Source organism: Aptenodytes patagonicus, chromosome 6 (genome assembly GCF_965638725.1).
Source record: "Aptenodytes patagonicus chromosome 6, bAptPat1.pri.cur, whole genome shotgun sequence".
Taxonomy (NCBI): Eukaryota; Metazoa; Chordata; class Aves; order Sphenisciformes; family Spheniscidae; genus Aptenodytes; species Aptenodytes patagonicus.
This window is the reverse complement of record NC_134954.1, coordinates 21,848,037-21,861,750: the sequence shown is the minus strand read 5'-3', so window position 1 is coordinate 21,861,750 and position 13,714 is coordinate 21,848,037. Positions and strand designations below refer to the sequence as shown.

Genomic DNA, 13,714 nt, shown 5'->3' with positions numbered 1-13,714 from the left:
GTGAAAACTGGAGTGTATATACAAAGACACACTGAATACAACAGTTGCAAGTTTTAATGTTTATTTCCCCAAGACAGCCTAGCCTGCACTCTACTTGGATAAATTTCACAAGCTAGTTTCCGCTGCTTCTAGTTTTAAACTTTAACCATGTTTCTGATGACAAGGAATGCTGCAAAAATACTCTAGTCCAACAAAGAGTTATGATCACAAAATAATCTTTATCCATTCTACAGTGTTTCAGAATTACCAGTTGATTTTAAAACACAAGGTAGATATAGATGCTAATGGTGGCTAATCTGGTATGTTTTATTATAGCAAACTGTTGTTCATGCAACACTTGTGCTCAAAGGGGAAGGCACAGCATTTCCTACAATGAGCCACCTTATAAAGAGTTCATTTTGTACAAATTTGTAATGTCACCTTTAATTTAGTGTGCAGAACCTCAAAACTGAGGTATTACTCCAATTATAAAAACACTTGCATCCTTTTTGTGCAAGTTTTAAAAATACAAAGTTTTCTCTCTAAAGTGGCTCAAAATAGATTGTTCATGGCTGCCTACATCTAAGATAAAAAGAGTCTAAAACAATTGGATTAGGCATATTAAAGGTGTTCAAACCATGACTTGATTTGTACATCTATTCACACCTCTTTTTCGGTCTTTATTCGGCAGTACATATGCACCAAATTTCATTTTTAGAAGTTTCCATATCATTTTCATAGAAAACAAAGTTTGAAAACAAGTAACATTGAAACACAGCACGGTATTCTACCACAACGGAAACATTTGGTTACAGGACTCAACAAAATCTAAAAATGAACTATGCCGTAGATTACCACATGCAAAGGTCTTCATGTTATCTTTGAAAATGAAAAGGATGAGATTTTATTACCACATTTTACTGCTTTCTACTATTATGGCAACTTGTGTACTGCAACACAGTCTATTTGAAGGGAAATGTATGATTTTTTCATGCAAAAATCTACAAATTAGTTTTGATGATATGGAAAGCTTTTCATAACATCAAACATTCATCTGGTGCAAATGCACAGGGAAGCCTTCCTGAAATTCTGACTTTACAAACAACTAATAAGCCATACAGGAAAGAAATTAGAAATAACTAAAAGAAAAATAAGAGGGAAAAAAACAAAAAAGAAACACAGGCTGCAGGAGTAAACCAGAGTCTGCTGCTAAACCGGTCTTTGTTTTTGTGTCCAGTGTAACTTAACACTTATGAACTCATTTTGATGATTTACTAGGTTTATTATCAGCCCCCTGAAGGCGAATCAAGCTTGCATGCGTTCACATACAGCATCACAACCATACTCTCGTACACACGCCACTCCAGGACTAGGAGCCTGCTTCAGGACTGAAGAGCCCCGTATTTGAAACATGAGCCTGGCTCCACAGCATCGAGTCCAGACATTCATTCAATGTTGTCCATTCACACGGTGCTTCATAGCAAGGCCTGGGCTCATTCTCCTTGGACTTATATGGGCATCCTATTCTCTTATGCTTACAAGGCTTGATGATGATAGTACTGCATTTCCCCCCAATTGCTCTAGTAAGTCATTGTTCCTTCTCAGGCACTGAAGATCTTTGACCTGTAGCCCTTTTTCTTTGAACAATCTAAATAAGCATTCAGTGTGAAGTTTTTCATTACATTTTGCCACTCATTCTCACTCGCACCCACTCGCCATCTTGACTTCATTTGGGCTTTTCTGTGATTCCAAATGAAATCTTCACATTTTCTTTCCCGATTTAATGCAGCAGCGGATCCCATGAGCCAAGATTGATGGATCAAACCTTTTTTTTATTCAGTGCTGCATTGTACCTAACTTCCAAAATATCACTCTAAAACTGGAACCCTTCTGCTGGTACATTGGCAGATGAATTGAAACCAAATGTTCCGCCTTGTATTGCTTCTGGAACAAGGCTAGGATCTTCATCAATCTGTAACAGAACGAGAACATCATGAGTAGGAATAGAAAGACAAAAGCCTCACTAAAAAGGAGCCAGACAATCCTAAAGAGCATCTCTCTCTTCACCTAACATACTTCCTTGCATCAAGTCTTGCCATTCTTCTCCCCCAATTTAGTAAGAGTGCTATAATGACAAAGTAATTTAGGCTGAATTGTTTTAGCTTGTATTTAGTAGGTAGGCTACATGGCACCAAATAGCCTCTCTTGTTTATGCAGTTTTCACTCCTGGAAAGCATTCTGTCAGTCATGCATCCCTCATCCTTATTGCCAGCTTATAAACTGTCACTGTTCTTAAGAGAAGACCAATACCATTAAATCAAGTAAGGATTAAGCCAAAACTGCGGTTTCAATTTAAATAGGTAGTATACAGGTTACCAAATTGACACTAGATTAAACTCCAAGTCCTGCTGTATATGCAAAATTTGACTTGCTAAACAAGACTTGCATCTTATTGTTCACATAAAAAGTGACTCTAGCACAAAATAAACTTCAATGTGGACAGTAGGGCATGAATGCAACTGAGCTCTACCATTTTTGCAATGATCTGCTCCCAAAAGTTCTTCAACCAAGTAGAAAACCCTCTCACTTCATGACACAGACTGACATGATTGCATTTCCCTTATATGCAATTAACTTTTATGATTTAAAGTGCATACAAATCTAAAACCTTCCTTTGCTTTACATTTAAACTGAAAACAGTCTTGATCAGCACATCCTACCTCTGAAATTACTAAAATATTCAAAATAGTTTGTTTCTTAAGAAGCAGAATCTCAGACTCGGTACTCTAGTCAGCTGGGAGCTTATCAAATGTGAAATGTCAAGCTTAGTCAGCAGCTGACAGTTAAGAGAACTATTCAAAAGCGTAGTATTTTAATCACTAGAGATGAGGGTTAAGTTAGGCATCAGGTCTTTAGATACTTCATGAAGAATGGTAAGGTATGCAACAGGTTCAAATAAGGGCTCATTCTTCACTGAAAACCCAAACAAATGTCACAGAGCAGGCTTTAGAGCTTGTTGCCTGTATTGTGAACCATATTTATAAACAAGCCATCAATTACAAAAACAGACTGCACACTTACATCATCTGAAGAGAAGAACTGATCAATGATCTCATAAGCCAGTTTGTAGATGTCTTCATTTTCATGATTTTGTAGCTGTTCAATTTTCTCCAGGCCTACAATAAATACACAAAAATGTAATAGAGTTAAAATACCAAGTTCAGGCAAAACAACCTCCCTCTCCTTAAGGCCTCATAGAATCATAGAATCATTGAGGTTGGAAAAGACCTCTAAGATCATCGAGTCCAACCGTCAACCCAACACCACCATGCCCACTAAACCATGTCCCTAAGCGCCTCATCTACACGTCTTTTAAATACCTCCAGGGATGGGGACTCAACCACTTCCCTGGGCAGCCTGTTCCAATGTTTCACCACTCTTTCAGTAAAGAAATTTTTCCTTACATCCAATCTAAACCTCCCCTGCCGCAACTTGAGGCCATTTCCTCTCGTCCTATCACTTGTTACTTCGGAGAAAAGACCAACACCCACCTCGCTACAACCTCCTTTCAGGTAGTTGTAGAGAGCGATGAGGTCTCCCCTCAGCCTCCCCTTCTCCAGGCTAAACAGTCCCAGTTCCCTCAGCCGCTCCTCATAAGACTTGTTCTCCAGACCCCTCACCAGCCTCGTTGCCCTTCTCTGGACACGCTCCAGCACCTCAACGTCCTTCTTGTAGTGAGGGGCCCAAAACTGAACACAGTATTCGAGGTGCGGCCTCACCAGGGCCGAGTACAGGGGCACGATCACTTCCCTACTCCTGCTGGCCACACTATTTCTGATACAGGCCAGGATGCCATTGGCCTTCTTGGCCGCCTGGGCACGCTGCCGGCTCATGTTCAGCCGGCTGTCGACCAACACCCCCAGGTCCTTCTCTGCTGGGCAGCTTTCCAGCCACTCTTCCCCAAGCCTGTAGCACTGCATGGGGTTGTTGTGGCCAAAGTGCAGGACCCGGCACTTGTCCTTGTTGAACCTCATACAGTTGGCCTGGGCCCATCGATCCAGCCTGTCCAGGTCCCTCTGCAGAGCCTCATCATACAAAGTAATTAAAAAAACAAATCTAGGAACAGAGTGACTAAGAATAAGATGCCGTTAAACTCATTTGACATGCTTAAAGCAAGAAGCTTCTTAGAGATTTGAGGAAATATGTTAGAGATTGAGGAATACATATCGTGACAAAAAAATTGTATAAAAGGTCAATTCCAGCAACGATAGTGCTTCCCTTCTCTTCTTGCTATGAGTGGTTAAGCTAATTTGTGGAAATATGGCAAGGGCCAAACACTAGGACACACTCCCTTTTCACAAAAGCATCTTTTCAGCACCTGGTGTAGTAGCCCCAAGCTGTGACATTTCAAATCCACATACTGTTGGTGGCACACATGCTATCAGTTACTGACCTGTAGCTTGATTATAGAGCAAGTAGCTCCAGTACAGTATAAGTTATTGGCAGACATGAGTAGAGCATACTTTTAAATATTTTTGAAATTCTGACAGGCAGAGCTTTAGGCATGAAAACATCTTTTCTCCCTCCCCCACCATGACCAATCAATTAAGGTTCTCCCCCACCCCTCAAGATTTTGTATTTTAAAGACTATTCAACTCTATGTTAATGAAATCCTACAGTTTTTTACCTGTGCCCAATTTAATATCACTATTCTTTCATCCTTGAAGAGTTTTAGTCAACTTAAATAGCAACCAATATAGGGAAAGTCTGAAAGCCACTAGGAAATTAAAGCTATCATGTTTCTGCAACCATTGTATGTAGATTCCACCCCTGCCCCCAATTCACCTGTACATGACTTGTGCATGATTAAGGTAAGCATATAATCCCTACCTTAACAGAAACTAATTTGTCAAGTACACCAGACTGTTAGAAAACTGGCACCTAAAACTTTATTGCCATTATCCAGCTCCTCCACATTTTACTTGATCATGAACTTAATCAGTTAGGAAAAGCTAAGTATATTCACCCAGTAGGCATGAAAAGGTCACTTTTAAAAAAGGCTTGCTTAAAACATCTGTGCCAACACACAATACAGCCAACAGCATATACACGTGGTAGGAAGCCAAACCATCAATTTCTGAAAAAACAGTATCAAAATATTAAGCATCATACCTCCACACTCTTCTATAAGATTGGCTATGGTTTCCGCTTCATCTTCAGCCATTTTTAATATATTACTTAGTCCATCCAGAACCACTTGCACAACTTGTGCATCTTTTACTGTCAGCAAGTTGCAAAAGGGAGGAATTACATTTTGTTGAATTAAGTATGCCACCTAAGGGGAAAAAAGCAAATAGTTAAATCAGGAGTGTGACAGAAGCAAACAATGCACCACAAGCACACATGCAAACGAGTTTAATGAAGTCAAAGTACTCAAAGTTACCCAACAAGGTAAGAGTATTCTGTAGCAGTCACTTTCAGAAATTCTTGTTTTAGAGCAGAAAAAAGTAACATTTATGAATTACGTTACAAATATATTTCAAGTCTAGAACACACAAGTAGCAGATACTGTGAATTTTTCAGTATTAGACAAGTAGTTTCAACCTCATTTGAAGAATGACACCACCACCCCAACCCTGCCACAAATTTAATATTCTGAGCTTACAAGAAACTAGCATATTTCTACTCAATGGCTACTATCATTATAATTATGACACTCTTATCCATAGGGGGGAAAAAAACTAGAAAGATAGAGACATCAAATGACCAAGAATCTCATCAGAGCCTGAATGCAGTCATTCATAGCTACAAGAGCTTCCATCCAGTCACCACTGATACTCTTAATCTCAGGTCATTCCAGAAACAGCAACTGAAGTTCACTCTTAAATCCCTTATGGAAACGGGAGGAGTTCCTGAACAGGGTAAGAATCCAGACATTCATAATCCTGGCACAGAAGAAGTCTAAACCAATCAGCTGATGTACTCTCTCAAATGCACCCGGGAAAGATAATGGACCTTTTCTTAAGGTTTGACTCACTTGGTCTTTTCTTCCGCTGATTGTTAAGTTGCTTATTGCCCAGGCAGCTTCTTTCTGAGTACCAAAGTCACCCTAAAAGTACAACCATAAATAGAAATAATCATTCCAGTTTTTATATTATGTAGTATTCTAGTAAAAGCTTGTATTTGTTACAGTCCATTCTGCATGGTATCCCTGTATCAGTTTTCACTAAGTAGGGAAAGTAACTAACAAATCCTGTAGATGTTCGAGTCTACTCAGTGTTCATCCCTTCCCTGCAACCATGTTTTTAAATCGATCTTCCAGAGGAAGGCAAATTTGTTTGCATCAAAGTAAATAAAAACTGTAGTACTCCACTCTCCCACACTTCTTATCAACAGCTGTCATGTATTACAGTGAGAGATAAGCAGTAAGTGTCAATTTTGATAAACCACTGTACGTACTATAACTGCAACTGCCTCTGAAGTTTGTCAACTCAAGTCTGCTTCCTAAATTTAAAGAGAAAGGTCTCCAACTTTTTTCTCAGTGATCAATAAACTGGCAGTTAACAGAACTATTTGTGAACAGCTATATGTTACTTAGGGGAAAAGACAAGTATTTCTTCAGTCTCAACCCCAGCCTCTACACTGAAGCAAGACATTGCATCTTTGTCATGGCTGAACACATTGTAAGGTTGGTATTTCTGACTTCCTTCCAAACTTCAGGAAAGAAAAATCAAGTAATTAATATAGTAAAGAATAGGAAAAGTTTGAAAGATAGAAATGTTGTACTGTTCCCATTTAAAAACATGCTTTTAGCTACCCTTCTTTCTCACAAGGCAGATCCTTGGGAGCACAACGTGGTTTGGAAACTAATGTTTTAAAAGACACTAACGCCCAATAACTGAAAAGGAATACAGGTATCTGAAGTCCCAAACGATGATCCATTAGCATTCAACCTCTAGTAGTCAACAAGCAATGAGAGACTTTGTGAAAAAGCATGAGAAAAGCATTCAGAAGTGTTTGCGAGCAACCACTTGACTTTACTATTTAATAAAAAAAGGTAATAAAAGCATTCATCTCAAGTTTCATCTATTATTGAAAAGAAGCATACAGCACATTGCTTTTCTATGGGAAAACTCTGAACACGCAGAAGCTACGATTATTTTCTATGGACACCTATTTTTTGTTGATGCAGTTTTACTTGTCCCATCTATTTTTTATTTTTTTAAACAACCCCAGTCCATAATCTAGTGTCACAGGATCATTACTTGAAGTACTCTCAGACTAAATGCAGTAACACAAACAGGTTAATAAATGCCACTGTTGAGCACTTTGTTATGTTTCCAGATAACGTGGGGAGAAATGGATGAAGTCCTTAAGCTTTGGCAAAATGCTGGGAACTAACTCAATGCTGTTCCCATCCAAACCTCTTCACACTACATATGAGAATAAAGAATTCTACCCCCATTGTTTACAAAGTGAGAAAAATAATTTAAATGAGATTTGGAAGGACCTGAGAATGAGCTTCCCCTGACCTGCTTCCTTTCCCCAGTACATTTGGAACTCATCATCTCATAGCACTTCACAAAAGAATTAACATTAATGTATTTTACCTTGCAACATACGAAAAATGCTCAAAGATATAGTTTACCCCTGCCCCCCACGTTTACAGTATGATGTAAAACATGAAGCAAGGAATTCAATGTCACTTTACCCAATTAAGGAAACAAACTGTTAAATCCCTCTTGTTATCTAACCTTATCTAGAAGATGTATTATCATTGGAACAAGGTTTGCATCTATTACTGCCTGAACTTGCTGCTGATTTCCGGCAGTGATGTTAGATAGGAACCACACTGCTTCCTGCAAAATAAAAGGATGTGAGAAATTACTAATTCGGATAGTCTTCCATATCATATCTTATTTCCACTCCAGCAAGATCTTATACATTCACATTTTTAGATCTGCAATTCATACACTAGTCAATCGTAAATACAATCAAGTATTGTATCAGTTTGATTGTACGTAGCTGAATTCCTAGTAAGTAGACTAGACACACAGGTAACAAAGCAGACAGTCTCGCCTTAGGAGACTCCACAAGACTTCAGTCTTTCATTGTTACCAAGTTACAACCAAATACTCCAAATCCACAGATTAAAAGGAAAAATTATTTGGAGACAAAAAAGTCACAAGGCTACAAAATGAGCACTCGTAATTGATTCCATTACTGAGAATGAATGCTACAGCAGTTTTCAGCTGATGATCAGATGAGCTCCAAAATGCATCATGTTTTCCAGACACGAGTGGTAGAAGACAGTATGTTCTTTATCTGCTTCATAACGCTTCTGTTCTTAGTGTCAATCATCAAGAAAGTGCAACACCTATTACTTAAATGCTTGCTTTTCAAGAATACTGTAAAGTTATGTGACCCTTTATGCTCACTCTGTCCATAAGCCCAGGACTGTCTCCTTCCAGCAATAACCAACAGCAGGTGCCTAGGAAAGTGTGTAAGAAGAGATCTTTTCCCCAGTAGGCCCTCCCAGTCCTGAACAGTTGAAATTTTGAACTAAGCTGAAGACTGTATCTGGATTCTTATGTTAAACAAGGATCGAGAGCCCCCCACCCCCCCTTTTTAAGTGGGAATCTATACTTCAGTCAAGAAATAACGAACACAGTTTCACATAAAATTTTAAGTATATTCAGAGTATCAATGTTTTTTAATCTTACAGTTGAGAAATTTCTCCCTTCCTAGAAACCCTCCATCACTCCTCAATTCCCTTCTCCTCTCAACTTATCTGTCAGGACAACTTTTTAGATTAGTATTTCTCTCAACATGAGATTCAGAAATTCTCACATTTCATTCAACTGAGTCTCTCAGATCAGATCACAGGATCACTTTCATTAATGAACCTGTTAGAGATTTAGGATGCCTAGGCTTGTCTTGGTGGGCTTGTTTTGGGCTTTAATCATTGGCGATGTTGTAAAGTGGCACCCGAGAACTTAACAACATGCCTCAGATGCACTCCGGAATCAGCACTGCATTATCAGTGCCCCCGTTTAAAGCCTTTTCTATACACGCGTGCACACACACATTCCCCACACCCCACCCCCAGTTTGACTTGGTTGAAATTCCATTTATCACACACACTCCATTCAGAGAGACATCCAATTATCTCTATTTCATCATTTCCAAGAGAGTCAGTTTAATTAAAGTGACATTTCACATATCAAAAACTAACTTTTAAGTCAGCTGCCAGAATTACAAGATAAAGCTTTAATTTCATAAAAATTCAATTAGAACCAGGAAGCAACATTCTTGTCAAGTACAAGTTTGCAGCTCCCTAGAGATTTTTCTACAGATGTTAACTTCAAGAAACATTTCAGCACCCTGCCAGCTCTTGCCATAAACTGGTATACGTAGTCAATTACTCAAATCTCTACCACACTACATTATGTGGAATCCAAAACAGCTAAGCCAAATATAAAAAAGTTATGATCGGGTGCAATCTCTGCAGTTACTTACCTTATTAATTTTTTCTTTGGGATGTGTCAGAAGTGCTGGAAAATGTGAAAGAGCTTCACAATTCAGAACTACCTGTGTCTGTTCATCGGTGCCGGTGACAATGTTTCCTACAGCTCTCAGTGCAGCAGTCTGAAACAAAACACTTTCTTTAAAGAGTTCTTTTTATCAAAGATTTTTCTAGTTGAGCACATACTTTCAAACAGTAACAGTTAAAAAAGCAAAAGGTTTTATGCAAACGCTATACCACACAGGAAAAAGTACTCTTTAAACGTCAACATGAACTATAAAAAGAAACCAGCTACTTTCTCTACTATTGCATTTTGAGCAACACTTCCTTAAAGTTATCCAAACTTACTTGCACTTTAACTTCTTGATGACTGAGAAGAGGAACCAAATGAGGGACTATTCCGGAGTCTATCACCATCTGGATCTGTTCATTGCCAGCATCCGTTAGATATGAGAGTGCCCAGACTGTATCTACCAATATCTAACAGTAAAAACATTTATTTGTAAATAGTACAGAAATATCACAAGTCTTACAAAAAAATAATATAAATTAAAATGTAGAACAATTCTCATTGTGAAGCCAGAATTGATGCAATACAGTAAAACCCCACTTTGTTTTACAAACTTCATACATTCCACTCTATAGAATTCTGAAATACAACTGCTGTTCAACCCGTTCTAGCTCGAAAGAATACAGAGATTAAAAAACAGCTAAACTGCTAACTACAGCTCTAAATTCTGAAGGATATAATAAAAGCGATTCAATTATATCTGCTCTTTTCATGATGTACTGGTAGACAATGTGAGGTATGAAAGACTCACCCCTGGAAGGAAGATAAAGTCCTAGCAAGTATTAAACTATGGGCATTTGGCACTCTCAAACCAATTAACTGTCCATCATATGGCATCAAGTTATTTTTTTCTTGCCATTCCACCACAAAATTTAAGAAAAGCTTTGAATTTTTTTAACATCAGGTGCAGCAGCACTTAAGACTGAATTTCCTCTGTGTGTGTGCAGAGGACCACACAGAAAAGCTGATTTAAATAGCAGTAAATCTGAACATTTCAAGTGACAGCTTACAAAAAAACTGAGTGAGCTGACAACTCTTGACTGATTGACAAATACAGCCATTTCAAGAAATTCAAATAAGCTTAATTTCACCTGCTTATATACAAGAAATTAAATAGTATAATTGCTATGCAAACTTTAGTTAATATATTCAAACATCTTGGTAAAGTACTGTTGCCATTAACTTAGACAACTGAGCTACAACTTCCCCAGGAATCAAAGAATTAATCTTCAACAATTCTGACTTATGTTTAGGCAAAAAGCTGACCTGTTTCATAATTTCAGTAAAGTCTCTCTCATTTACCTCACTATTAAAATAACCTGATGTTCATATTTAACGTCTCAGAAGTTACATCTAAAGCTAACATTTTACATATACAGCAGACACTAATTTTTCTTTCATTTACACTGATTTTCATTACAATCTCAAACTTAAGTGCTAGTCAAAAAAAATCCTGTATTTATCTGTAAATTAATGTTCATAGAAATACAACTGAAACTGCATTTTATTTTTAAGTATAGGGAAAGTACATGCAAATAAGCACTTGCAAAGATACAGAGAAATACCAGGCAAAAATCATAACTGATACTTAAAAATAAGCAGTTAAAAGTTTGCCATAATGAAAGAGAACACCACAGGTTTATTTTTTTTTTAAAGAAAATTAATTATGACAAGCTTTATAGTTCAGCTAAAAACCTATACCAGAACACAAAACTAGCTCTAAGTGGTGTTACTTACATTTACATCTGTGTGGTGAATTAAAACACAGAGCGCTGGAAGGATCTAAGGAGGAAAAGAAGCATCTGACAGTTATTTTTAAGGCAGATACTCAACTTCAGTTTAGTTACACTGAACAGTGAGTAATTCAGTCACCTCCTGAATGGTTTCCATTGGCGGAGGAGGATCTTTGTGACGGCACAAGTTGACCATGACCCAAGTAACATTTCTTAAGAAAGTTATGGGAATAGATGGGCTGATGAAGGACAGCAGTGGTTTCACTACTCCAAGACTAATAACGTAATCTCTACACTGGGGTCCATCACCTGTTGAGACATCAAAGAATTATGAAGACAAACATCATTCCATGCCATTCACAAAAAGTCTGATTTCTACACAAAGCTTCAGTTATTTAAAACGCATACAAAGTTGAAGAATATGGGCCTTGGAAAGATGCATATAAATATATAGATAGATACATATCTATGTAGATACATCATAAAGACACTTATATAAAGCTTTAGTAGGACCTGTGGCTGCCTGCCTAATTGCTTCATTTTGAACTACTCATTAAAAACAGCTACATTCTTAACAGAAAAGTGTTCCATAACTTATAGCAGACATACAGGCTGGGGTGGTGGTTGGCAAGGGAAAAGGGGTGGTAGACAATGCCAAACCACCGAGAATAGTTGATAGCCCCATGTATTCCTGAAGTTCCCTTCACAAAGGTTATCAATCAATACTAAAACATCCCAAGAGTAGTTGAAAATTGCCTGAAAACAGATATGGTCATCTTCATATCTGAAAGATAGACAGACTTTCATCACTGCCCAGGTATTGCTACAGTTGCCTCAAAAGCAGCATATGACTTGTACTGCACACATATCACTAACAGCTTCAGTTACAATACCATGGATTTTGTTGGTTTGCTTCTTAAGAAGGACTAGACATTTCTAAAATATCAGATTGTAGAAATCTCAGTATGTCAGAACTGGTATTAGTCCTCAAGCACTACAAACATAGTCAGGGCTGTAAACCATAAAGCTAATGCTTGCACAAGAAGAGGAAAAATCAAATGAAAGATCGAATGATCACAACTTATCTAAAATTCAACACAATGTATGTAAGCTCAAGACAAAATTTCAGAACTCAATGCAAAACAGTTTATTTTAACAATCTGCATGTCTGTTTGCCAGTAATTCCTTTTCCTGTACCTGGAAAGAAAGTGTTTAGGCATGTGTTTTTGGGTGCAAACCATCAACACATAATAGAGAAAACAGGAATAAGTAAGAACAGGGTAATTGCCAGTCTAACAGCTGCCTTTTGTCTCACAGTTGAACATCTCCAAGTTCTAACACACAAAATCCTATTAGTTTATTCATTCAATACCAAAAGGAACTTAGAAGTTTAGTGGCAGGAGTAACACAAACCTATGATATTTCCTAAAGCCCACACAGCTTGCTCACAAACATTTTGATGAGGTGAATGCAGCAGTCTCAGAAAAAGTGGCACAGCATCTGAAAGATACAAACAAAACCCCATGCAATTGTTAAGAAATACATCTCAAAAGACAAAATAGTTCACAATAATTAGCTCTTAAATAAAATTTCAGTACTGCATAAAAATTTTTCTCCTGTTTACTTATCAGTCAAAACTTTACTAATTTCCCAGATGATACTGAAATAAAATACACTGTAACAATTCTTCCTTCATTGCACTTTCTTATAGAGCCCACATTTCAGAATATTATGAAAGCAATTCTTAAAATAACCTGACATTTAATTTGTTTGTAAGTCTCACAAGTTTGTAAGTCTCACTGAAGCTCGTCAGGACTCCAAGTTTAGTTATACTTATTGAATTTAGAAATTCTGTGCTAAGTTATCTATCAGAACCAACTGCAAAGTATTAACTGCTTAAGACCAACCTCACCCATTCAAATTGGCCAACTTTAAGAGTCAGTAGGTAGACATCTACATTATTGACTGGTAACATAGTAAGAGGGAAGTACAGGGGTTTAATTTGTTTCAATCTTACTGAATTACAGTACCCTATATCCCCATCATATCTTTACTAGAAGTGAAGTACGTGCCAGTTGCTGGTCCTAGCATGTGCAGAAAGCTAACTACTGAGGGATCTTCTGTACACATTGCCAGTGCAGAGCTTCAGTTTGTGCACAACTCCACCTGTGGCTCTACCAAGAAGAAACCTGGTTGATCGAGCATTCACAAGTAGACATGCAAGGTAAACTGCACCAAAAGAACCCCTGCTGCCGATACAGATGCACTACAAAACACCAAGTCACTGTGTACTTTTCCCTAATATTTCCAACTCTGCATTCATAGAATCATTAAGGTTGGAAAAGACCTCTAAGATCATCGAGTCCAGTATCTTTTGATAACCATTATGAAGGTACATGTACAGCA

At 37.8% G+C, this 13,714-nt stretch overlaps 1 protein-coding gene and 1 non-coding gene across 2 annotated transcripts in view; both read right to left on the bottom strand.

Moving 5' to 3' along the window:
• Positions 1 to 44: 44 nt before the first annotated feature.
• The window catches only part of KPNA4 (karyopherin subunit alpha 4), a 28,519-nt gene continuing 14,849 nt past the window's right edge, over positions 45 to 13,714 (bottom strand). The window contains exons 8-17 of the mRNA XM_076341438.1: positions 12,722 to 12,808; positions 11,448 to 11,617; positions 11,313 to 11,357; positions 9,854 to 9,985; positions 9,499 to 9,627; positions 7,734 to 7,838; positions 6,017 to 6,088; positions 5,152 to 5,314; positions 3,061 to 3,155; positions 45 to 1,951 (exon numbers count right to left, since the gene is read on the bottom strand). Coding sequence (XP_076197553.1) covers positions 1,853 to 1,951; positions 3,061 to 3,155; positions 5,152 to 5,314; positions 6,017 to 6,088; positions 7,734 to 7,838; positions 9,499 to 9,627; positions 9,854 to 9,985; positions 11,313 to 11,357; positions 11,448 to 11,617; positions 12,722 to 12,808 — 1,097 coding nt within the window. The 3' untranslated portion in view covers positions 45 to 1,852. The remainder of the gene's footprint in view (positions 1,952 to 3,060; positions 3,156 to 5,151; positions 5,315 to 6,016; positions 6,089 to 7,733; positions 7,839 to 9,498; positions 9,628 to 9,853; positions 9,986 to 11,312; positions 11,358 to 11,447; positions 11,618 to 12,721; positions 12,809 to 13,714) is intronic.
• Positions 8,850 to 9,167, bottom strand: LOC143162658 (small Cajal body-specific RNA 7). Its single transcript, XR_012995749.1, has one exon.